Source organism: Nomascus leucogenys, chromosome 2 (assembly GCF_006542625.1).
Source record: "Nomascus leucogenys isolate Asia chromosome 2, Asia_NLE_v1, whole genome shotgun sequence".
Lineage (NCBI taxonomy): Eukaryota > Metazoa > Chordata > Mammalia > Primates > Hylobatidae > Nomascus > Nomascus leucogenys.
The window spans coordinates 141,214,020-141,239,902 of NC_044382.1; the positions used below are offsets into that span (position 1 = coordinate 141,214,020).

Sequence of the window (25,883 nt, forward strand, 5' to 3'; positions counted from 1 at the left end):
CTCCCGAGTAGCTGGGACTACAGGTGCGTGCCGCCATGCCCGGCTTTTTTTTTTTTTTTTTTTTTTTTTTTTTTTTTTTTTTTTAGGAGATGAGGTTTCGCCATTTTGGCCAAGCTGATTTCGAATTCCTGGACTCAAGCAATGTGCTGGCCTCAGGCTCCCAAAGTGCTGGGATTACAGGTGTGAGCCACTGAGCCTGGCCATGTGCTGATATTTAACTGTAGGTTCGCCAATTGTAACAAATACACTGTTCTGGTGTGGAATATCGACTTTGGGGAGGTTGTGTGTGGTGGGGTGACATGGGTTATATGGGAATTCAATGTACTTTCTGCTCAAATTTTGCTGAGAACCTAAAACTGTTCTAAAGGATAAAAGGAACGGAGGGTGAAGGGAAATGGGAAGATGGTGGTCAAGGGGTACAAAGTCTCAGTTATGCAAGATGAGTAGTTCTGTAGAGATGCACAGCTATGTGACAATAGTTGACAATATTGTATGCTTGAAATTTGCTAAGAAGATAGATCTTAGGTGTTCTCATCAGACAAATAACGATGTGAGGTGATGCACATGTTAATTAGCTTGATTATGGTGAATATTTCACAAATGTAGATATCGTCAAGTTGTACATCTTAAATATATAGAGCTCAACAAATATATATACCTCAACAAAGTGGCCCGGGAAAAAAGCTAGTTGCAGCACATGATACCTTTATGGCCAGTTTTGTAACAACAACAAAAAAATCAAAGTGCGAACTTAATGTTACACGCAGTTAATCTTTAGAAAGTGAGATTATGGATACTTTATTTTGTACATATATTCTAATTAAATACAGTTATAGATTATTTGTGTAATGTTTAAAAGCCAAGTTGTTGTATTTAAGTGGGAGGTGGTGAATTGTAATTCACGACCCACTCTGGGAAAAAAGAAAACAGTGCAGGCTAAGGGATTATTTTGGTCGGCTCATCAGAATGCCTAACAAGGCGCAGACTTTCCTGAGAGTCCCTAAAGCCGCGGCCCCGGAGCCTTATGGGAAATGTAGTCCGGAATGTGGATGGACCACCCCACCGAGGACCCTGGGAACGGCGCGCGCCCCTGTTTCTGCGCATGTGCAGTGCTGCGAGCGCGCCGGTGGCCGCCCTTCCCCCATCACCAGCGGCGAGTGGGTGACAGAGCCCCCGTCTCCGTGCGTCTTCGTCGCCCTGCGCCGTGACCCGCTGTGGCACTGGGCCACGAGTGGAGGCTGCGCCCCTCCAGGTACGAGAGGGGCTTCCAGGTAGCTCCGCGCGGCCTGGGGCCGAGGGAAAGGAGATGAGGGATGGGCTCGTGCCCGCGCAGGGTGGGAGCCCAAACTTCGGCGACTCGTAGGCGGCAGTGACCCTCAGGGCGGCGTCCGGGGTTGCCCGGCGCCCGCCTCCGAGCGGGGCCGGCGGGGCACGCCTGGCCGAACGTGCGGGGGCGGGGACGGCGGAGGGAAGGGCGGCTGTGAGGCTTCGCCTTCTTCTCTTTGTCAGGAGATGCGCCTCAGACGAGCGGCGAAGGGCTCGGGCCGCGCGGGAGCGAGTCGTGGAGCCCCGGCGGGCGCGCGCGCGCGGGACGGGTCCCCGCCGGGGCGTGGTGGGGGCGTGGCCTGACACACCTGGCCACGCCCCTATGCCCGGTGCCTGGTGGGTGGAGGAAGTACTGGAGCCTGGTCAGGTGCCGGTGGTGAAGGAGAACCGTGATCCTTTTGTCAGAGGGTCTTCAGTGAGGTGTCCCCCTGATCCTCGCATCCACCCCGTGACTTCCAGCGTTATCATCTCCGTCGCTACCCCAGGAACACGGGAGGTTCAGAAGGGGAAAGTTATTTCCCTAAGGTCTCACAACCCGGTGGTACTTTATGTGAACAGCAGATATTTTTTCATTTATCTTTTGATTTTACTCGCTGGTAGATTTTGCCATGTATACGTTTTGATGTTTTGAATTTCTCTCGGGTGGAATTTACTGTCTTTCCATTTGGGGCACCCAAAAGTCTTCACTACTTTGAAATACGAAAGTTTTCCCATGATTCTGGTACAGTCACGCTCTGCATAACAGTGTTAATGTCAACGAGGGACCTCATGTAAAATGCTGGTCCTATGTGATTGTAATACTATATTTTTGTATTGTACAGTTTCTTTTCTTTTCTTTTTTTTTTTTTTTTGAGACGGAGTCTCGCTGTGTCGTCCAGGCTGGAGTGCAGTGGCGCTGTCTCGGCTCACTGCAACCTCCGCCTCCCGGGTTCAAGCAGTGCTCTGCCTCAGCCTCCCGAGTAGCTGGGATTACAGGCGTGAGCCACCGCGCCCGCGCCCGGCCAGACACAATTTATTGATGTAACTGTTCCTCTACATACTACTTTAACTACATCACTCAAATTTTTATATCCTGTATTTTCTTTTTTTGTTGTTGTTTTTGAGACAGAGTCTCGCTCTGTCACCCAGGCTGGAGTGCAGTGGCACTCAGCTCACTGAAACCTCTGCTCCCGGGTTCAAGCAGTCCTCCTGGCTGGGATTACAGGCGCCCGCCACTACACCTGGCTGATTTTTGTATTTTTAGTAGAGACGGGGTTTCACCATGTTGGCCAGGCTGGTCTAGAACTCTTGACCTCAAGTGATTCTCCCGCCTTGGCTTCCCAAAGCGCTGGGATTACAGGCATGAACCACTGCACCCAGCCTTTGTGTTGTGTTTTCATTGCCATTCAATTCAAATTTTTTTAACGTCCCTTGTGACTTCGTTTTTTACCCTTATTTATTTAGATTGTATTGCATAATTTCCAAGTTTTTGGAGATTTTCCAGATTTTTTTTTTTTGAGATGGAGTCTGGCTCTGTCGCCCAGGCTGGAGTGCAGTGGCGAGATCTCGGCTCACTGCAAGCTCCGCCTCCCAGGTTCACACCATTCTCCTGCCTCAGCCTCCCGAGTAGCTGGGACCACAGGCATCCGCCACCACACCTGGCTAATTTTTTTTTTTTTTTTTTTGGTATTTTTAGTAGAGACGGGGTTTCACCGTGTTAGCCAGGATGGTCTCTATCTCCTGACCTCGTGATCCACCTGCCTCGGCTTTCCAAAGTGCTGGGATCACAGGCGTGAGCCACCGCGCCTGGCCCGGATCTTTTTATATTATTGATTTATAGTTGAATTCTGATTTGGTCAGAATGCTGTGTTACAAATTTCAATTATTTTAAATTTGTTGTGGTTTGTTTTTGTATTTTTGTTTCATTTTGTTTTAGTAGAGAGGGTTTTGCCATGTTGGCCAGGCTAGTCCCAGACTCCTGGTCTCAAGTGATCTGTTGACCTGGGCCTCCCAAAGTGCTTTACAGGCGTGAGCCACTGCACCAGGCCTGCTGTAGTTTGTTTTAAGGTCGAGGATATGATGATCTCTCTGGGTAACTGTTTCATGTGTATTTGAATAAATATTGTGCTGTTGATCATAGAATCCTCCTTGATTGATTGATTGAGACAGGGTCTGTCTGTGTTGCCCAAGCTGGAGTGCAGTGGTTCAGTCACAGCTGTCTGCAACCTCAAACCTTTTGCCTCAGCCTCCTGAGTAGCTAGGACTGCAGGTGTGCGCCCTAATCCTTTTGCCTCAGCCTCCCGAGTAGCTAGGACTCAAGGTATGAGCCACCACACTCGGCTAATTTTCTGTATTTTTTGTAGAGACGAGGTTTTGCCATGTTGCCCAGGCTGGTCTCAAATCCCTGGGCTGAAGCAGTCCACCCACCTTTGCCTCCCAAAATGCTGGGATTACAGGCATGAGCTACTGTGCCTGACCCTCTTTTTTCATTCTTTTATCTTTTTTTAAATTTCCTGACTCCTACAACTGATCATCCTTTTACTTTGAATGTAGCTATGTTTTTATATTTAAAACAAACTGCTTATAGACAGCACATGGTTTGGTCTTACTTTTTTTTATATAATTTGACCTCTGTTATTTAATTGGTGTGTTTATGCCAATTATTGATATAGTTGTGTTAAAATCTACCATCTCGCTGGTTTTTTTCTGTTTTTCTCATTTGGTCTTTATTTCTGTTTACCTTTTTTTCTGTCTACTTTTGGCTTAAGTGGGTCTTTTTTATAATTACATTTTATTTCCACTGTTGTCTTATTGTATATTTGTGAAAATTTAACAGAGTTTTTGGTTGTTACCCTAAAGTTTAGTGGAACTTTAAAGATATCATACTGTTCTATGTCAATATACTTGCAACATTATACTCTCAATTTCATTCTCCTGTCTTTTGCGTTATTATCATACATGTTACAGCATATTGGCATATGCTGTAAACCCACAAAACTTTGCTACTACTTTTGCTTTAGATAATCTTTCACAGTGATTAAAAGCAAGAAAAAGTATCTATTGTGTTGATCCTCATTTTAACCATTCTCAAGAGATTTTCATTTATTTGTGTAGATTCAAGTTTTTGTCTGATATCATATTTCTTCTATTTAAATAACTTCATTAAACATTTCTTCTAGTGCAGGTCTACTGATAATGAATTTGCTATGTTTTTGTTGTTTGAAAAAGGTTTTTTACTTCGTTATCATTTTTGAAAGATATTTTTGCTGAGTATAGAATTCTGAGTTAATAGTTTTTTGCTTTAGTTGCTTTTTTGTTGTTGTTAAAGCACTTTAAGGATGTCACTACTTTGTTTTCTGGCTTAGTTTCTGATGAGAAGGTGGCTATGATTCATTATCTTGATTTTTCTATATATAATATGTCTTTTTTCCTCTGGCTACTTTGAAGATTTTAATTTTGGTTTTTAGTTGTTTGGATACGGTGTCTCCGTGTGTGTTTTTGTTTGAGTTTAGTTTTTGCTATTTTCCCTGTTTGGATAAATTGAGTTTCTTGGACCTGTGGTTTGATATTATTATTTTTGGAAAATTCTTGTCCATTATGTCTTCAAATACTTCTTTTCTCCTTTTGGAATTTCAATTACATGTTTATTAGACCATTTGATATTGTCTCACAGTGCTTGGATGCTCTATCCTTTTATGTTTTTCTTCCATTTCTGTTTGAGTTTCAGTTTGACCTATCTTCAAGTTTACTGAAACTTTTCTTAGCTCCTTTGTCTCCTAATGAACCTGCTGAAAGATCACCTCTGTGACTGTACTTTTCTTTCTTAGCATTTCCATTTGATTTTTTCTTGCAGTTTCCATCTTTACTGAAATTCCCTATTGGTTTATTCATGTTGTCCACCTTTTCTAGTAAAGCCTTTAGTGTATGAATCATAGTTGTGTTAAATGCCCTGTCTGATAATTTCAGCAGTTGAGGGTTCTATTGATTGTTTTGCCTGTTTTGATAGTGGATTATCTTAGTCTTGCCTTTATGGGTGTCTGATAATGTTAGATTGAAGATAGGTGCTCTTAGTATGATCTTTTCTGCCCCTTCTGAAGAGGCAAACGCACTATCCCAGGAGGTGGTATTTTCCCAGGTGGTCTCTAGGGATGTCTAAACAAGTCATTCTAGAAGTTGTAAGGCAGGTCAGACCTTTAATAACAATGCCTTCCTTTTTCCTCTATTCCAGTTCTGCCTTCATAGTTCTCTGCCTTTCCCAAAAACTGCAGAAAATGAACAAATCCCAGGTGAGTTGTTTATTCCCCAATTTGCTTTTCAGTGCATTTAAGGAAGTTTATAAGGATCCAGAAAATGAAATAGAAAAGTATGAATAAGACACAAGGGAAACATAGCAAGAATAACTAATCAATACCAGCAGCCAAAAAGCAAATTGAGTTAATTAAATGTCTTGCATTGGTTATGAATACCAATTATTTGGTTCTGTACATTAGGTCTGAATAAATTTTATGGACCTTCATATAGATGGTGTTTTGGACAGCACCCCCAGAAACAACCAACTTTGAAAGGGTTATCACTTTATCTGTGGCTGTTTCATATAACATTCCTCAGTGCAAGTGCAGAAGATTATTGTATGTATTTGGTTTTTCTAGTCAGATTAGCCTAATGCCAGAGAATGCAGTAAGTATGTGGGTTTGTATTTAAATCCCCCCACCCCAAGCAGGTACCACTGTCATTACTTTCTTGTGTAGCTTTCCAGAGCTTATTTGTACATAATTACACAAATACAATTAAAAGCACAAATGTAAGATAGCATGTTAATCATACTATTCTGTTTATATGCGTTCTGTTTTAATAGATTTCATTTTTTTTACAGCAGTTGTGGGTTTACAGAAAAATTGAGTGGGGAATGCAGTGTGTTCCCATATACCCCTTCATTCCCAACCCCTACCCCCAGTTTCCTTTATAATTAATATATGCATTAATGTGTATATTGTTACAGTTGATGAGCCAATATTGATACTTTAAAGACCATAGTTTACAGTAGGGATCACTCTTTGTGTACATTCTGTGTATTTTGACCAATATATAATGAATGACACGTATCCATCACTATGGCATCATACAGAATAGGTTCAGTGCCCTGAAAATCCCCTGTGCTCCGCCTGTGCACCTCTCCCTCTGTCTCCCTAAGTCCCTAACACCCACTGATCTCTCTACTGTCTCATCTCCCTAGTTGTGTCTTTTCTAGAATGTCATATAGTTGGATTCATGCAGTAGGTAACCTTTTCAGATTGGTTTCTTTCACTTAGAAATATGCATTTAAGGTTCCTCCAAGTTCAAGACCATCCTGGCCAACACGGTGAAACCCCATCTCTAGTAAAAAAAAAATACAAAAAATTAGCCGGGCGTGGTGGCAGGTGCCTGTAGTCCCAGCTACTCGGGAGGCTGAGGCAGGAGAATGGTGTGAACCCGGGAGGCGGAGCTTGCAGTGAGCCGAGATTGTGCCACTGTACTCCAGCCTGGGCGACAGAGCAAGACTCTGTCTCAAAAAAAAAAAAAAAAAAAAAAAGAGAAGGTTCCTCCGAGTCTTTTCTTGGCTTGATCAGTCATTTCTTCTTAGTACCAAATATGTCATAATGGATGTACCATGGTTTATTTATCCATTCACATATTGAAAGAACAGATACACTTAGTGGCTTCCAAGTTTTGGCAATTAGAAATAAAGCTGTTATAAACGTGTGTGCAGGTTTTTTGGGGGCATGTTTTCAACTCATTTGGATAAATACCAAGGCCCCTGGATCATACACTAAGAATATAATTAATTTTGTAAGAAACTGCCGAACTCCCTTCCATGTGGCTGTACCATTTTACATTCCCACCAGCAATGAATGAGAGTTTCTATGGCCCTGCATCCTCACCAGCATTTTGTGTTGTCAGTGTTCTGGATTTTAGCCATTTTATTTATTTATGTATTTAATTTTTATTTTTTTTGAGATGGAGTCTTGCTCTGTCACACAGGCTGGAATGTAGTGGCGTGATCTTGGCTCAGTGCAACCTCCACTTCCCAGGTTCAAGTGATTCTCCTGCCCCAGCCTCCCGAGTAGCTGGGATTACAGGTGTGCACCACCATAGCCCGGCTAATTTTTGTATTTTTAGTAGAGATGGGGTTTCACCATGTTGGTCAGGCTGGTCTTCAGCTCCTGGATTCAAGTGATCCACCCACCTTGGCCTCCCAAAATGCTGAGATTACAAGCGTGAGCCACTGTGCCTGGTTATGGTTTGTGTTTCAATCTCTTAATTATGTGATTTGATTTTGTTTTATTTTTGAGACAGGGTCTCGCTCTGTCACCTAAGTGGCAGTGCAGTGGTGTGAACACGGCGCACTGCGGCCTCGGCTTCCTGGACTCAAGCAGTCCTCCTGCCTAAACCGCCGCAAGTAGCTGGGACTACAGGCACATGTCGCTGTGCTCAGCTAATTTTTTGTATTTTTTTGTAGAGATGGAGTTTCACCCTGTCGCTTAGGCTCATCTCCAACTCCTGAGCTCAAGCAATCCATGTCCACCTCGGTCTCCTAAAGTGCTGGCCTTACAGGTGTGAGCCACCGTGCCCAGCCCAATTATGTGTTTTTTAAATCACTCAGTAACATATCTTTGAAGTATTTCCATATCAGAGCATAGAGAGTTTGCTCATTCTTTTTTTTCCTAATCTTTAATTGGGTGACACATGTACAGAATAGTATATTAAAACATAACACTCTTTATATGTGTTATAACAACATGTATAACAAATATATATGCATTAAAGAATAATAATAAAATGGATGCCCATGTATACACCCAAGTTAAGAAATAGAACATTATCTGTTCTTTATGACAGATTTTCTGATTGAATCTGCCTAGTAGATAGCCACTATCTTGATATTTTTCTTAATAGTTCCCTTGCTTTCCTTAAAGACTTTACCACTTAGATATATTCTTAATCTAATATTCAGTTGATAAACTGGGATTAATATCACTTATAGTCTTAATATAAAATTTAGTTAATAAACTATAACTGGAATTAATATTGCCTTGGTTTGCATAATCTTTTGTCTGATTTGTGGAGGTTTTTTTTTTCCTTTCAGACATATGAGATCTAAAAGATGGATCTGTGGGCCCTTTGCCAAGACTTAGATTATCATTTATTTTTAAATTACACTAGCTAGTGTAAGAAGAAATGAAACCACTCATGTATTGCTGGAGGTAGTATAGAATGATACAGCCTTACTGGGAACAACGTGGCAACACCAAGCAAATTTAGCAGTGCAAAGCAGCTGTGTCTAGAAATTTGGCTACTGTTGGGGCCAGGTGTGGTGGGTCGTGCCTGTAATCCTAGCACTTTGGGAGGCCGAGCTTGGTGGATCACTTGAGGTCAGGAGATCGAGACCAGCCTGGCCAACATGGCGAAACCCTGTCTCTACTAAAAATACAAAAAAAACTAGCCGGGCGTGGTAGCATGCGCCTGTAATCCCAGCTACTCCGGAGGCTAAGTCAGGAGAATCGCTTGAACCTAGGAGGTAGAGGCTACAGCGAGCCGAGATCATGCTACTGCACTCCAGCCTGGGCAACAGAGTGAGACTCTGTCTCAGAAAAAAAAAAAAAAGCAATTTTGCTACTGTTGGACAAAGGCTCCCAGGAGAAGATGAGCTGAATTGAATTTCCAGATATAGCCTGGCTTTGACTTTCCTGAGAGTTTACAGAAGTCCCATTTGGGGAGGTCATTGGCAAGGTCATGAGAAGCACAGGGCTCAACATAGTTGGGCTGTGTGACAGGGTCAGAGTGTAGACTAGGTATTGAATTTTTGGTACGAATATAATTAGAGGTTGTGGGATGCTGTGCATTTTCTGCATCTTGGTTCACGGGTGAATAGCCACCTCTCAGGAGTAGATTAAAGCAGAACACTTCTGTGACATGAAATGACTGTTCTCATCTGATCCAAGGCAGTCTGGTGTGGAGGGGGAAGACAGATGTCATCAGAACATGTTCAAGATAAGCCAAACCAAGTACAGGTAAGAATCTGGGCCAGGATCACCCAGGCATTCTGACCTCAGGTTAATAAAAAGTTGGTACAGTGGCCGCAGGTATCTTGTTGATGACAACCCTCAAAATGCCAGCTTTTGAATCACTGTGTTCCGGTCTGTACTACAAGCAATGTGGTGTTAGTGGAGAATCAGCGCTATTTCACCATCTCCCATTCTGCTGTCTCCTTCCCATTCCTCCTAGGGATTTCCTTCCTCTCTCTCTCATGTTGATCTTTTGTTTGCAGCCTCTCTTTTTCTGGATTACTGTTGTTTTATTGAAGTACATGTTTCAGTAGCTTCTTGAGAAAGGGTTTGTGAGAGGTATATTTCTTAGGCTGAATTTCTGAAAATGTCTTTTTTTTTGTTTGTTTTTTTTTTTTTTTTTTTTTTTTTTTTTTGAGACAGTCTCACTCTGTCTCCCAGGCTGGAGTGCAGTGGCGTGATCTTGGCTCACTGCAATCTCTACCACCGGGTTCAAGCAATTCTCCTGCCTCAGACTCCTAAGTAGCTGTGATTACAGATGTGTGCCACTACACGCGGTGAATTTTTGTATTTTTAGTAGAGACGGGATTTCGCCCTGTTGGCCAGGGTGGTCTTGAACTCCTGGCCTCAAGTGATACGCCCTCCTCAGCCTCCCAAAATGCTAGGATTACAGGTGAGAGCCACTGCACCTGGCCCTCATTCTGTTCTGGTATTTGATTGATAGCTAGGTATGAATGTGGATTTGTCCATTCCTCACTTTAGTTCTGTCAGGCTTGATATAATTTGAAACTGTGTTAGTCATTGCATATATGGTTATGGATGTGTGCACACATATGATTCTGTCTTCCTGATGGACTTATCCTTTTATCGTTTTGGAATGCCCCTCTTTATCCCTGATAATACTCCTTTTCTGATAAAAATAAAGCCATACCTACCTCATTTGGGTTTGTTTGTTTGTTTTGAGACTGGATCTCGCTCTGTTACCCAGGCTGGAGTGCAGTGGCTTTATCTTGATTCACTGCAGCCTTTGCCTCCTGGTCTCAAGTGATCCTCCCAGTAGTTGGAACTACAGGCGTGTACCACCATGCTCATGGAATTTTTGTATTTTTCTTTTTGGTAGACATGGGATCTTGCCAGGTTGCCCAGGCTGGTCTCAAACCCCTAGGCTCATGGGATCTGCCTACCTCAGCCTCCCAAAGTTCTGGGATTACAAATGTGAACCACCATGCCTGGCCCATACCTCCTTTTTTTATGATTAGTGTTATGGTATATATTTTATTTTTGCTTCAACCTATTTATATTCATATATTTATAGTATATTTCCCCTAAATAGCTTGTAGTTTGGTTGTGGTTTTGATCCAGCCTGTTTCTTTTTTCTTTTTTTGAGACAGGGTCTTCCTCTGTTGCCCAGGCTGGAATTTAGTGGCATGAACACAGCTCACTGCAGCCTCAAGTTCCTTGATCCAGCCTATTTCTGTCTTTTTTTTTTTTTTTTTTTTTTTTTTTTTTTTTTTTTTTTTGAGACAGGATCTCTCTTTCTCACCCAGGCTGCAGTGCTGGAGTGAAGTGGTGTGATCTTGGCTTATTGCAGCCTCAACCTCCTGAGCTCAAGCAGTTCTTCCACGTCAGCCTCCTGAGTAGCTGGGACTACAGGCCTGTGCCAGTTAATTTTAATTTTTTTGTAGTGATGAGATCTTGCCTCCCAAAGGGCTGGGATTATAGGCGTGAGTCACCATGCTTGACCTATTTCTGTCTTTTAATTAGTTTATTATTTTATTTGTGATTTTTTTTTACAGGCATAGGTGAATTTAAGTCTGTCATTTTCCTATTTATTTTTAATTGTCCTGTGTGTTCCTATTTTCCCTTTTATCTTTTTTTTAAGTGGTTGCTGTAGAGATTACAGCTTATAATTTTAACTCACCACCTCTATAATATTTTGCATATTACTTTACAGTTCGTCTGAAGTGTTTATGGGTTAAAACTAATATATAGGTACTCTCTACATCTGCTTCTTTTGGGTTTATCTCTTGATTGTTTTTGTCTTGTCTTTTTTTTTTGAGACAGGGTCTTGCCCAGGCTAGAGTGCAGTGGCTTGATCTCCATTCACTGCAACCTCTGCCTCCCAGGCTCAAGTGATCCTCCCACCTCACCCTCCTTAATAGCTGGGACTGTCGCCAGGCATGGTGGCTGACGCCTGTAATCCCAGCACTTTGGGAGGCCGAGGCGGGCAGATCACGAGGTCAGGAGATCGAGACCATCCTGGCTAACACGGTGAAACCCCGTCTCTACTAAAAATACCAAAAATTAGCCGGGCGTGGTGGCGGGTGCCTGTAGTTCCAGCTACTCGGGAGGCTGAGGCAGGAGAATGGCGTGAACCTGGGAGGCGGAGCTTGCAGTGAGCCGAGATCACGCCACTGCACTCTGGCCTGGGCGAAAGAGCAAGACTCCATCTCAAAAAAAAAAAAAAAAAAATAGCTGGGACTACAGGCACATGCCATTATGCCCAGCTAATTTTTGTATTTTTTGTAGACAATGGAATTTCGTTGTGTTGTCCAGGCTGGTCTCGAACTCCTGGGCTCAAGCAATCCACCCACCTTAGCCCCGCAACGTGCTGGGATCTCAGGTATGCGCCACATGCCTGGCCTTATTGTTTTTGCTTGCTTGCTTTCTCTCTCCCCCTTCCCTTCCCTCCCCTCCCCTTTCCTCCCCTCCCCTCCCCTCCCCTCCCCTCCCTTCCCTCCCTTCCTCCCTTTCTTTTTTTTTTTTTTTTTTTTTTTTTAACAGAGTCTTGGTTACCCCCAGGCTGGAGTACAGTGACAACACTCACAGTTCACTGTAGCCATGACCTCCTGGGCTCAGGCAACCCTCCCACCCCAGCCTCTTGTGAAGCTGGGTCCACAGACACGTGCCACTATGCCCGGCTAATTTTTGTACCTTTTTTAGAAAGGGTTTTGATATATTGCCCAAGCTGGTCTCAAACTCCTGGGCTCAATCTGTCCACCTGCCTCAGCCTCCCAGAGTGCTGGGATTACAGTCATGAGCCACTACACCTGGCCCTGGTTTTGCTTTTTCACATGTCTAGCAGTTTTGTTTGTATGCTGGATATGTTGTATGATACATAGCTCCTTCTAAAAAATGTTAAGTTTCGTCTGCCAGATAGCTAAATTATTGGCAGATGATTCTGATTCCGTTGGGGCATGTTTTAAGATTTGCAGGTGTGGGTCTATTGGTTTGGTCATACTCCTTTCTCCTCGGGTATGCTCCATCCTTCTAGGGCATGGCTTTTCTGGCATCTCAACTGTTAGCCAGTATATCTATCTTGCTGGAGTCAGACTGTCCCAGCTCCTCAGCACTATGCAACCTCTGAAATCTCTACTCAGCTCTCAAGTCTCCCAGTCGTTGCCACTAGTTCTCTTGGAGGCCTGCCCTCCACCTACACATATTAGGAAGTAGCCAAAGATCTGAGGTGAATCTTTATGCAGAATGTTAAGGCTTCTTCTCTCTGTTTTTCTTAGCTCCGTCACCCTGTGTCTTAGTCCATTTTGTGCTGCCATGGCAGAATACTTGAGACTAGGTAATTTATAAAGAACAGAAATTTATTTTCTCGGCTGGGCAAGGTAGCCATGCCTGTAATCTCAGGACTTTGAAAGGCCAAGGTGGGTGGATCCCTTGAGGGCAGGAGTTTGAGACCAGTCTGGCCAACATGACGAAACCCCATCTGTACTAAAAATATAAAAATTAGCCAAGTGTGGTGGCACTTGCCTGTAACCCCAGCTACTTGGGTGGCTGAGGCACGAGAATCACTTGAACCTGGAAGGTGGAGGCTGCACTGAGCTGAGATCATGCCACTGCACTCCAGTCTGGGTGACAAAGCGAGACTTTGTCTCAAAAAAAAAAAAAGAAAAAAAGGAAGACATTTATTTTCTCACAGTTCTAGAAGCTGGGAGTCCAAGATCAAGGTGCTGGTGAAGGCCTGGTCTCTTCTTCCAAGATGGCACTTTAAATGCTGCATCCTTCAGAGGGGAGGAGTGCTGTGTCCTGGCATGGCAGAAAGCAAAAGGGCAAAAAAGGAGAAGAACTCCTTTCATCAGGCCCCTTTAGAAGGGCACCTAACCCCATTCACAAGGAGAGGAGCCTCCATGACCTAATCACCTCTCAGGCCACACCTCCCAATACTTAATTGGGGATTAAGTTTCAACATGAATTTGTAGAGAGGACAAAAATACTCAAACCATAGCATTGCCTCTAGATCCTAGTTGCTTTACAGACCCAAACACCAGTTTGTATTTTTTTTAAATTTATTTATTTAATTAATTTTCTAGATGGAGTCTTGCTTTTGTCTCCCAGGCTGGAGTGCAGTGGCATGATCTTGGCTCACTGCCACCTCCGCCTTCCGGGTTCAAGCAATTCTCCTGCCTCAGCCTCCCGAGTAACTGGGATTACAGGTGTGTGCCACCACGCCTGGCTAATTTTTGTATTTTTAGTAGAGACGGGGTTTCTCCACGTTGGCGAGGCTGATCTCGAACTCCTGGCTGCCAGTGATCTCCCCGCGTCGGCCTCTCAAAGTGCTGGGATTACAGGCGTGAGCCACCGCGCCCGGCCAACAAGACTCACTTCTGCTTGGGCTTTATTGTTCTGTGCCATGGTTCAGCATCATTGTAACTGCATGGCTCTCTTCATAGATGCCTTTTGGTAATTGTAGCCCTGCAGTGATTGCTCTCCTGTGCTTGCAGGTAATTATTTTATTTTGTCCAGTTTTTATGGTTTGCCTCTCTGATAATTTTGAAGATACTGCTTTCTGGCGTAGTCAAGAGGTCTGAAGGCTTTCAGTCTACTTACTTGTAACCTATTCTCTCCTGAAAATCGCAGGCTTTTCTCTTTGCAGCCGGTGTTCTGAAATTTCCTTAGGAATTTTTTTCTTCCGTTTTGCATGGTAGATTATAAGATTTCTTTATTTCACAGAAATACAAGTAAAGCATAGTACTTTTATGAAATACATATATTTTTTTCCTGAGACAGAGTCTCACTCTGTTGCCCAGGCTGGAATGCAGTGGCACGATCTCGGCTCACTGCAAGTTCCGCCTCCCGGGTTCAAGCGATTCCCCTTCCTCAGCCTCCCAGGTAGCTGGGACTATAGGCGCCCGCTACCACGCCTGGCTAATTTTTGTATTTTTGGTAGAGACAGGGTTTCCCCATGTTGGCCAGGCCGGTCTCGAACTCCAGACCTCATGTGATTTGCCCACCTCGGCCTCCCAAAGTGCTGGGATCACAGGCATGAACCACCGTGCCCAGCCGAAATATTTTTATGTATTAAAACATTTGAAAGTAACTTGAGTATGGTTCAACTTTTGAGAAAGGGTCTCACTTTGTCACCCAGGCTGGAGTGCAGTGGTGCAATCTCAGCTCACTGCAGCCTAGACCTCCTTGGCTCAAGCAGTCCTCCCACCTCAGCCCCCCTGTAGCTGGGACTATAGACAGGCGCCATCATGCCTGGCTTTTTGTATTTTTTTTTTTTTTTTTAGAGATGGGGTCTCGCGCTGTTCCCTAGACTGGTCTTGAACTCCTGACCTTAAGTGATCCGCCTACCTTGGCTCCAAAGTGCTAGGATTACAGGCATGAGCCACTGCGTCCGGCCCAAGTGTAGGTCAACTTAATTATCTGCCTATTTTGCTGTCTAGTCAGTGCTTAACATTTTGACGTTTCCATGTATTGTGTATGTTGATTTTTTAAAATATAATTTCAACTTATTTCAGATTTGGGGGTACATGTGCAGATTTGTTACATAGATATTTTTCATCATGCTGACGTTTGGGGTATGATTGATCCTGTCACCAAGTAGTGAGGATAGTACCCAATAGTTTTTGCCCTTGCCCCACTCCCTTCCCTACCAGTAGACCCCAGTGTCTGTTGTTACCATCTTTATGTCCATGAGTACCCAGAGTTTAGCTCCCACTTATAAGTGACGATATGCGCTATTTGGATTTCTGTTTGTGTTAATTCACTTAGGATAATGCCCTCCACCTGCATCCATGTTGCTGCAAAGGATATGATTTCATTCTTTTATATGGCTGTGGTTTTAAAATTTATATTACTTGTATTATATTTTAAATGTATTAAAATGTAATTTTTTTTTTTTTTTTTTGAGTGTCTCACTCTGTCACCCAGGCTGGAGTACATCGGCACAATCTTTCCTCACTGCAACCTCCGCCTCCTGGGTTCAAGCGATTCTTCTGCCTCAGCCTCCCGAGTAGCTGGGACTACGGGCGCCTGCCACCACGCCTGGCTAATTTTTGTTTTTTTAGTAGAGACGGGGTTTCACCATGTTGGCCAGGCTGGTCTCAAACTCCTGACCTCATGATCCGCCTGCCTCGTCCTCCCAAAGCGTTGGGATTACAGGCATGAGCCATTGTGCCCGGCCAATGTTTTTTATATTACAAAATTCATACATTAATTTTGTCTCTTACTCTGTCATTTGAGGATCTGCCCTCCCCAGCGTGCATTTTTTTTTTTTTTGAGTAGAGTCTTGCTCCGTTGCCTAGGCTGGAGTGTAGTAGTGTAGTGGCGTGATCTCGCTCACTGCAACCTTTGCCTCCTGGGTTCAAGCAATTCTCCTGCCTCAGCCTCCTGAGTAGCTGAGACTACAGGTGCCCGCCACCATGCCCAGCTAATTTTTATATTTTTAGTAGAGATGGGGTTTCACCGTGTTGTCCAGGCTGGTCTCAAACTCCTGACCTCAGGTGATCCACCTGCCTCGGCCTCCCAAAGTGCTGGGATTACAGGTGTGGCTACTGCACCCAGCCTTTATTTTTTTCTTTTTTTTGAGACAGAGTCTTGCCATGTTGCCCAGGGTGGTCTCAAACTCCTGGGCTCAAGCATCCTCCCACGTCATCCTCCCAAAGTGCTGGGATTACAGGCATGAGCCACGGCACCAGCACTGTTTATGTCACCTCACTCAACCCTAAAATTTTCTTGACTATTAAAGCCAGTGTTTCCATCATAGAGATAACCAGTACGTTTTGTATGGGTGTACCCATGCTCTTTAATAACTTTTATATCATGAACAGGATTATATAGAATTTTGGGTCATGTTATGTGCATTTTTTGGAATTCTGTTTATTGATGTTCCTGTGACAGCTTCCTGTGCCTTTTGTTTTCAGGGTTTGTTACTTTGTTTATATTTTAGCTGGATCATTGAAGTTTGTGTTGTTTTTAAAATTTGTCTCTTGTAAAAATTATACATAGGTTTTTAAACCCTGAAGGTCTTAGTCTTTTAACAGACATTTATCCCATTTTTATTTTGATTACTCATTTTATCTGCTTTTCCTTCTCTGCTTATTTCCACCCTTTAAAGGTTTATATTACTTTTTCAGTACTTTCCTATTTTAAACAAAAGTTAATCAGAATTTTTCTTCCAAACATGGTACTTTCTTCCTGCCACAACTTCTAAGTTGATGACATCCAGAAATTAGTTCAAAACTTCCTTCCCCATTCCATATTTGCTTACTTTTAATATGTTTTGCTGGTTTGCTATTGCTTTGTTTGCACATCCAACTGATTCTTGCTGGGCTTAATTTTGGTTTTGGTACATCTTTTAATAGTGGTAATAATGCCTAATACTTGACATCTATTATGTACTAGTAATCATTCTAGATCAGGGGGTGTCAAACTCTGGCCCGTTGTCCAGATGGGCTGCTGCCTTGTTTTTGTGTGACCCACAAACTAAGAATGGTTTTTAATTTTAATGGTTGCAGGGGAATATCAGAAGAGTAGTTTGTGCCGGGCGCGGTGGCTCAAGCCTGTAATCCCAGCACTTTGGGAGGCCGAGGCGGGCGGATCACGAGGTCAGGAGATCGAGACCATGGTGAAACTCCGTCTCTACTAAAAATACAAAAAATTAGTCGGGCATGGTGGCGGGCGCCTGTAGTCCCAGCTACTCAGAGAGGCTGAGGCAGGAGAATGGCGTGAACCCGGGGGGCGGAGCTTGCAGTGAGCCGAGATCGCGCCACTGCACTCCAGCCTGGGCAACACAGAAAGACTCCGTCTCAAAAAAAAAAAAAAGAGTGGTTTGTGCTGTGAAAATGATTTGAAATAAAAGTGATAATGAAACTCAGATTTTAGTTTCCATAAGTTTTTTTTTTTTCTGAGGTGGAGTTTCACTCCTTGCCCAGGATGGAGTGCAATGGCATGATCTCGGTTCACCGCAATCTCCACTTCCTGGGTTCAAGCGATTCTCCTGCCTCAGCCTCCCGAGTAGCTGGGATTACAGGCATGCGCTACTATGCCCGGCTAATTTTGTATTTTTAGTAGAGATGGGGTTTCTCTATGTTGGTCAGGCTGGTCTCCAACTCCTGACCTCAGGTGATCCACCCACCTCAGCCTCCGAAAGTGCCGGGATTACAGGCATGAGCCATCGTGCCTGGCCTCCATAAATTGAGTTTTATTGGAACACAGCCATGCCTATTGGTTGACGTGTTACCTGTGCCTGTTTTTGTGGTATGATAGCCAAGTCGATTTGTTTTAGCAGCAACTATATGTAGCCTGAAAAAAACATCTAAAATAGTTACTTGACCCTTTATAGAAAAAGTTTGTCAACCAACTCATTCTAGATACTTTCAGCACTTTGAAAATTTGTCTTCTGACTTCCATTGTTTATGTTGAGAAATCAGCTGTCAGTTTTGTACCTCTGAAAGTAATGCCTGTTTTTTCCTCTGGGTTTTTTTCTGAGACAGAGTCTTGCTCTGTCACCCAGGCTCAAGTGCAGTGTGGCAATCTGGGCTCACTGCAGCCTCCACCTCTCAGATTCAAGCAATTCTCTTGCCTCAGCCTCCTAAGTAGCTGGGATTACAGGCACTCTCCACCACGCCCAGCTAATTTTTGTACGTTTAGTAGAGATGGGGTTTCACCACCTTTGCCAGGTTGGTCCCGCATGCCTGACTGTGATCGACTCACCTCAGCCTCCCAAAGTGCTGGGATTATAGGCCTGAGCCTGGCCGCCTCTGGGGTTTTAAATCAGTTTCGTTATATGCTCAGTGTTTTTCTGTGTGTGTGTGTGTGTGTACTTATTGTACTTGGGGTTGGTGGTTTTAAAACTATAGCCTGGTGTGAGGTGTGTTGGAAAATTCTCAGCTATTATCTCCAAATATTGTTTCCACTGCATTTTGCCCCTGCTGGGACACCCACTGCAAATATATTAGACCTTTTTAGCTTGTCTCATGTATCTTTTAGGCTCCTTAATGTACCTTTTGCATTTCAGTTTAGATATTTACTGACATTTTTTGACTAATCATTTCTTCAGCTGTTCTGGCCTGTTAAATTCAACCATGTATTTTTAAAAATTTTTTTCTACCATTTTTATGGCTTGATGGGGGGATGGAGGGACAGAGATCCTTACCTGTCGCTGGTATTTTGTAGTTGGAAGTTCATTTTCTGCCTTTAAGTAGTCAAAGTTTTAACTCTTTAACATCGATATACAGAAATAATGCCTATGTGAGCTTTATTACCACAGTGGTAACACTGAATATCTAATGTGCTTGTATCACAGTATACATCTTGAGAGCAGAAACTGTTTTTGAGACAGTCTTACTCTGTTGCCCAGGCTGGAGTACAGTGGTGCAGTCTTGGCTCACTGCAGCCTCTGCCTCCTGGGTTTAAGCAGTTCTCCTGCCTCAACCCCCAACGTAGCTGGGACTACAGGGATGTGCCACCATACCCGGCTATATTTTTTTTAGTAGAGATGGGTTTTCACCATGTTGGCCAGGCTGGTCTCGAACTCCTGACCTCAAGTGAATCCCCCTCCCCACCCCAGCTCAGCCTCCTAAAGTGCTGGGATTACAGGTGTGAGCCACCGTGCTTGGCCAACAGTGTTTTATTAATCTGAGACACCTATCAAATATTGACAGTGCCAGAGATAGATATAGGGGAATCTGAATAAATCTCAACTATTTATAAAAATATATTTTGGAAGACATGAACAAAAACAGTGAACAAGATGTATCGTTGGTGTAATATATAAATTTTCATGGTGAATGACTTACAAAGTTTTCATCTATCCTTTTTGTATCACCAAATGATCATCTTAGGATGAATAACAATATGCCGTTTCAGGGATCAGTTTCATTCACGGATGTGACTGTGGACTTTACCCAGGAGGAATGGGAACAACTGGACCCCTCTCAGAGGATCCTATACATGGATGTGATGCTGGAGAATTATAGCAACTTACTTTCAGTAGGTAAGGATGGTTTTCAGGTACAGCTCATCGTGTGTCTACAGGTATTTATGTCCTGTCTTAGTGACCAGAAATGAGCTTCTGAATTACTAAATGTTTTTGGCCTAAGTCTTCAGGTGTTAAAGCTGGGAGATCTTGCAGCCTTTAAAGCTCTATCTCCTTTCCTTCAAGGCTTCTGAAGTCCGAGCAGTTAGGAGCTATGTCCCATTAGTAAATGGCTGTCAAGCCATATGCAATTTTCAAGTTGGAGCAACGAGAAGAGTTTTGGGTAGCACAGAGTTGTCAATTCAGAACGTTTTAAGGGCAATAGGAGAGAGGGAGAAGCAGAAGCCAGTGGAATTAGTATCCAGGGGAGTATGAGCAGCTCAGTACCTTTGAAATACTTTTCAGGAATCTGTTTTTCAAATCCCTAACCCTGAAGTATAGCTGAGGACAAATGAGCTGTACCTCAGTCTCTGAAGCATACCTCCAAATAACCGTCTCTCCCTGCTTTTTTTTTTTTCCTGTTTAACCTTATATATATTTGCTTGTCACACTTGAACCCTGATACTTTTCTAAGATATCTTAAACTTTTGTTGTTACTAGTTGCTCTTTCATTAGCATGCTCGCTTTGCCAGAATGGTAACGTTTGTATTTTCGCTCATAGGAATCGGTATAGTGGCCTTAAGATAGATTTTTCAGTATGAGAGTGACAGTGTTGTCCCAGACAAAATGGCAGCAGGATCACAATAAGATAACCAGTAATAACGTAAGATGAAGGTCTAGGTTGTGGCTGGGTAATTTTAAGTTGATTTCAGTTTTTTAAATTTAGGGGTACATAGGTGTATTCTGTGCTGCTGAGGTTTGGGTTTAATTGATCCTGACACCTAGGTCGTGAGCATGGTACCCAGTAGCTTTTCAACCCTTGCCTCCCTTTCCCACCAAGCAGTATGTCTACTATTGCCATCTTTATGTCCCTGAGTACCCAGTGTTTAGCTCCCATTTGTGAGCCTCCGCGTTGCTGAAAAGGACACAATTTCATTTTTTATGGCTGCGTAGTATTGTGTCTTGTACATGTACCATTCTTTTCCAGTCCACCATTAATGGGCACCTAGGTTGATTCCATGTCTTTGCTATTATGCATAGTGCTGTGATGAACGTATGAGTGGACATGTGTCTTTTTGGTAGACTCTTTTTTTGAGACAGGGTCTCATTCTGTCACCCAGGCTAGAATCCAGTGGTGATATCACGGTGCACTTGTAGCGTCCACCTCCTGGGCTCAAGTAGTCTTCCCGCCTCAGCATTGAGTAGCTGGGACCACAGACACACACCACCATGCCCTGCTAATTATTTTTTACTTTTGTAGAGACAAGTTCTCTGTAGAAATCCTGACCTCAGGCCAGGCACGGTGGCTCATGCTTGTAATCCTAGCATTTTGGGAGGCTGAGGCGGGCGGATCACCTGAGGTCAGTTCAATACCAGCACCGACAACGTGGTGAAACCCCTTCTCTACTAACAATACAAAATAAGCCGGACATGGTGGCATGTGCCTGTAATCCCAGCTACTCGGGAGGTGGAGGTTGCAGTGAGGTGAGATCACGCCATTGTACTCCAGCCTGGGCAACAGAGAGAGACCCCATCTCAAAAAACAAAAATAAGACCTCCTGACTTCGCCTCCCACAGTGCTGGGATTACAGGGATGAGCTACTGTGCCTGGCCAGATGATTTTTAATGGGATTGCTAGGTGAAAGGGTAGTTCTGAATTATTTGACACATCTTCAGACTGTTTTCCACAGTGGCTGAACTAATTTAAATTCCCACCAACAGTGTATCTTAGCCTTGCCAGTATCTGTTGTTTGACTTCTTAATAATGAACCTGGGTAACTTGATCCTTAAGATTCTGAACACATTGAAAGAAGTAGGCTGGGCACCGTGGCTCATTCCTGGAATGTTGAGAGGATCCCTTGAGCCCAGGAGGTCAAGGCTGCAGTGAGCTATGATTGTGCCACTGCACTCCAGCCTGGGCAACAGAGGGAGACCCTCTCTCTAAATAGGAATGGAAGAAAAGTAGGATATGATAGTGAAAACATGTTCACTCTCCCAACAACTTGAGTAGAAAAAAAAAGCAATAAAACCAGCAGCAGTCAATGATCCTGTTGTAAAGGTGTATATCTCTTAGAGAATGAGTTTCTGGATTTTACCAGTTGGAAGATTCTCACTTTAGAGATTTGGAGCTCTGCTATCTGGTTGTCACTGCAAACCTATGAGAAGTGCTGCTTTCTGGAAATCATTTTGGTAAAGATGAACAGTAGAAAAAAAAAAGCTTAGAACTGTGCAGACTGGTGCTGGTTCTACCATAGTAGTCCGAGTTTAGCAAATAATATTACTCGACATCTGCTTAGGTGTTTCCCCTTAATTCCCTCATCTGCTTACTTTCTCGGTCTCTGTGCTAACTGCAGTGCCCTTAAGAACACTATGAATCTCCATCCCTGGCATCGCCAGCCTTCTCATATTATTTGTGTTCTGTTTTCTGTCTTATTTCACCTTCTCTGCCCACTTTAAGGTCATTTTGTCATCTGGCAATGCTACTTGTATTGATTTTGGTTTGGTTTTGTTTTTTAACTGCAAGCTATTACCTTTCTCTTTCAAAGTTTGAAAGGAAACATTTGTGCTGGGAATTTTTTAATATTGGGAGACTGGGTCCCAAACTAAAGAGTCAGCCCTGTGATAGGACACTTGTGAAGACTTCCCATTCGGTAACATTACAGCGGAGGCATTGACAAGGTTCTTTTCATTGTGCTCTCTCCTAGAAGTGTGGAAGGCTGATGACCAGATGGAGAGAGACCACAGAAACCCAGACGAGCAGGCAAGGCAATTTTTAATTCTTAAGAACCAAACCCCAATTGAGGAAAGAGGCGATCTCTTTGGAAAAGCACTTAATCTGAACACAGACTTTGTTTCTTTAAGACAAGTACCCTATAAATATGACTTATATGAAAAAACTTTGAAATATAATTCAGACTTGCTTAATAGTAATAGAAGCTATGCAGGAAAGCAGACTAATGAGTGTAACGAATTTGGAAAAGCACTTCTCTACCTGAAGCAAGAGAAAACCCACGCTGGAGTAGAATATTCTGAATACAGTAAAAGTGGAAAAGCCCTCAGCCATAAAGCAGCCATTTTTAAACATCAGAAAATAAAAAACTTGGTTCAACCTTTCATTTGTACTTACTGTGACAAGGCTTTCTCCTTTAAGTCACTCCTCATTAGTCATAAGAGAATACATACTGGAGAAAAACCATATGAATGTAATGTGTGTAAGAAAACCTTCTCCCATAAGGCCAACCTCATCAAACATCAGAGAATTCACACTGGGGAGAAACCCTTTGAGTGTCCGGAATGTGGAAAAGCTTTCACCCACCAGTCAAACCTCATTGTACACCAGAGAGCACATATGGAGAAGAAGCCCTATGAATGCAGTGAATGTGGAAAGACATTTGCCCAAAAGTTTGAACTCACCACACACCAGAGAATTCACACAGGAGAGCGACCCTATGAGTGTAACGAATGTGCAAAAACCTTCTTCAAGAAGTCAAACCTTATCATACATCAGAAGATTCACACGGGGGAGAAACGCTACGAGTGCAGTGAATGTGGAAAATCGTTTATCCAGAACTCACAGCTCATTATACACATGAGAACTCATACAGGAGAGAAACCCTACGAATGTACTGAGTGCGGCAAAACTTTCAGCCAGAGGTCAACTCTTAGATTACACTTGCGCATCCACACAGGAGAGAAACCATATGAGTGTTCTGAATGTGGGAAGGCCTTTAGCAGGAAGTCCCGACTCAGTGTCCATCAGAGAGTTCACATCGGAGATAAACCCTGAAACTCCAGCCAGGTTGTACTGTGGAAAACTCCTGCCAGAACTCTTCAAGCGGGTGAGAAACCTCATGACAGTATTGAGGGAACATGGGAATTCATACTGAGATGTAATCTCCCAACTCAAAAATGTATTAAAAATAGGATCCCATGAGAACATTATACTGGAAGTTACATGTGATACCCAGCTAAAGCATACCAGAATATATCTAGTTGTAAATAGCCATACCCAGTTGTACTACAATGAGCTTTTTAAAATCTTGGAGTATTCTAAACAGCAGCATAAGAAATATACAAACAGTATACGATGAATTTAGTGGTTTTATGTGGATATGCCACAAAACACAAGTGGTAAGTTTTAGATCTGCACATGTGAATTTAGCATAATCACTGGGAATTTGAAATTCTTGTCCTCTGTGATAATTAGGACGTAACAAGATTTTCCATACTGAATATCACGTGTTTTTCAGTATCTCTGCAATCCAGTATGCATTCCAAATGAAACGTGTAACAGATTTAAAGTAGCATGGAACCTACGTCTTTCCCTACTGCTTGCTGGCATATATCAGTTGGTATGAACATTGTTCTTGAGCTGCCTCTTACGAAACAGAAGACAGTGTTGAAGTTTTCCCTGCGTCTGGTTTGCTGAAGATTTTCTAGAAGCACTATTTACACAAATATGCAAATGTGAAATTGATCTGTAACGTGAAGGAGGCAGACATGAGCTGTACTACTCAGTATGCACCACAGAATGAGAATTTGCCATGTAAAGACAATATCCCCATTCATCGTGCTCTTATTTTCCCGTGGGATATTTGCATACAAATGCATGTCTATTACCAAAATATTGTGTAACACAGAAACCACCTGTTTGTCTTTCCTTGTTTCCCTTAAGATTTCATGAATTGTCTAGCAAAAATGGTAGGATTCTTCCATAGTTCACAAATGTTACATTTCAGTGACTTTAGAGGAAAAATTATTTTAAATAACTGTCAACTGTTTCATTGCTTTTTAAATTTTTCATGTGCATAACCCCCTTTAGAAGTGAATTTTTACACTATTTTGTTGTTTAAAGGAGGCATTTCTACTTCCTTGAGTTTTGCTGTTGCCAACCTAAAACATTTCCCTTTGGAACATGAGTTATAAGTTATTACCTTTCCTTTAAATGTTTACACTTTTATAAAAGTCAGATTTTTCAGTGGTCTCTCCATATATTAAGAATTTTTCTGTAACTCAAAGATTTGCTTTTATAGACTTGATTTCAAATTCTTAAGTTCAGCCTTTCCCTATCAATCACAAATCATGTATTGGAAATTATAAATGGCAACCAAAAACTGGCTTTTAAAAAAATATTTTGGGGAATCATTGACATGCTGTCACTATATATGAATTTGAGTGACTTTCTGAACAAATTTATCCAGAACATCCGTAGCCCAATAAGCTTTTGTCTAAGTTGTCATCTTACCTACTCACAAAGGAGGGGAAAACGTTATTTTCATAGCTGCTTTTAGAAATGTAAATTGTAACAACCTCCTTGGAAAACATTGTGAGTCTGTTTTAACATTAATATACTCTTACAACCTAGGAATCTCCTGGGAATCTATCCCTAAGGAAAAAAAAGTGCCAGTACCTAAGATTATATGTTTACTAATGTATATTGTATTTTTTGGTAAGGACCAAAAAAAGAAAAAAGACCATCAGTAAGGGAATGGATGAATAAACTGTGGTAAAAACATACCGTGGCTGAATGGTATTTCCTTGAAAAGAATGTCTGGGAACAAACTCCAAACTTCTCTAGGTCAAATGAGGAAAGCAAGAGGGGAGAGAGAGAGTGTATGTGTGTGTGTAGCAGTTTTTATAAAATAAAGATAAACCCTTATATATGTGTGTCTTTGTATATGGTTTTATGGGCCTGAATAGAATTCCTTCCATTTTTAACCTGTGGACCTCACCAGCTTTATCAGTGAGGGCTTTAGCAGTAAACTGAATTAGCGCCATATGAAAGGGTGACTTGGAGAATGAGAGAAGGATTAAAGGAACAAACAACAGTTGGTAAGGAATCCAGAGAGCAGCAGTGCCAGGAAGCTGTTGTCTCCCTAGGGACAAAAGGAAGAAATGGTGTTTCAGAGCCCAGTGAGAGCCAAAATGTTGGAAGGTCTCTTTCCTGTAGGAGATAGGAAAACAGAATAAAAAGGAAGAGTGTCTCTTAAGTGGATGTTGAAGCTCTACAAAGATGCAGCTACTGTGAGAAACATAGTACTGTCAGGAAAGGGAGCAGAGGGGGAAAAACCTCAGCTCTTTATTGCTGTCTCCTGAAGATGCCTCCATCAACTGAACCTGATCAGAAGCCCAGGTGATACCGTCCTCCTGGGATAAAGCAGGGTACAAGGATGGAGGATGGACCAGGAGGGCAAACAGCACAATCAGCAAATCTCCCATCTCAG

At 42.7% G+C, this 25,883-nt stretch overlaps 1 protein-coding gene across 2 annotated transcripts; it reads left to right on the forward strand.

The window, feature by feature from the left end:
* Positions 1 to 1,049: 1,049 nt before the first annotated feature.
* On the forward strand, positions 1,050 to 25,320 carry ZFP1 (ZFP1 zinc finger protein). 2 transcript variants are annotated; one of them, XM_030818925.1, is made up of 4 exons: positions 1,050 to 1,252; positions 5,534 to 5,591; positions 19,452 to 19,578; positions 22,365 to 25,320. In XM_030818925.1, exons 2-4 carry the CDS (start codon positions 5,577 to 5,579, stop codon positions 23,444 to 23,446), a joined length of 1,224 nt encoding a protein of 407 aa, XP_030674785.1. In that variant the 5' UTR covers positions 1,050 to 1,252; positions 5,534 to 5,576; the 3' UTR covers positions 23,447 to 25,320. The 2 variants fall into 2 exon arrangements, with proteins under 2 accessions (XP_030674785.1, XP_030674788.1); XM_030818928.1 differs by having other exon boundaries at positions 1,130 to 1,271.
* Positions 25,321 to 25,883: the final 563 nt, after the last annotated feature.

What these genes read in the sequence shown, in the direction of transcription:
- ZFP1 (XM_030818925.1), top strand. An exon ending in TAGCAACTTACTTTCAGTAG is followed by an intron (nt 19,579 to 22,364) that starts GTAAGGATGGTT and finishes GCTCTCTCCTAG; the next exon opens with AAGTGTGGAAGGCTGATGAC.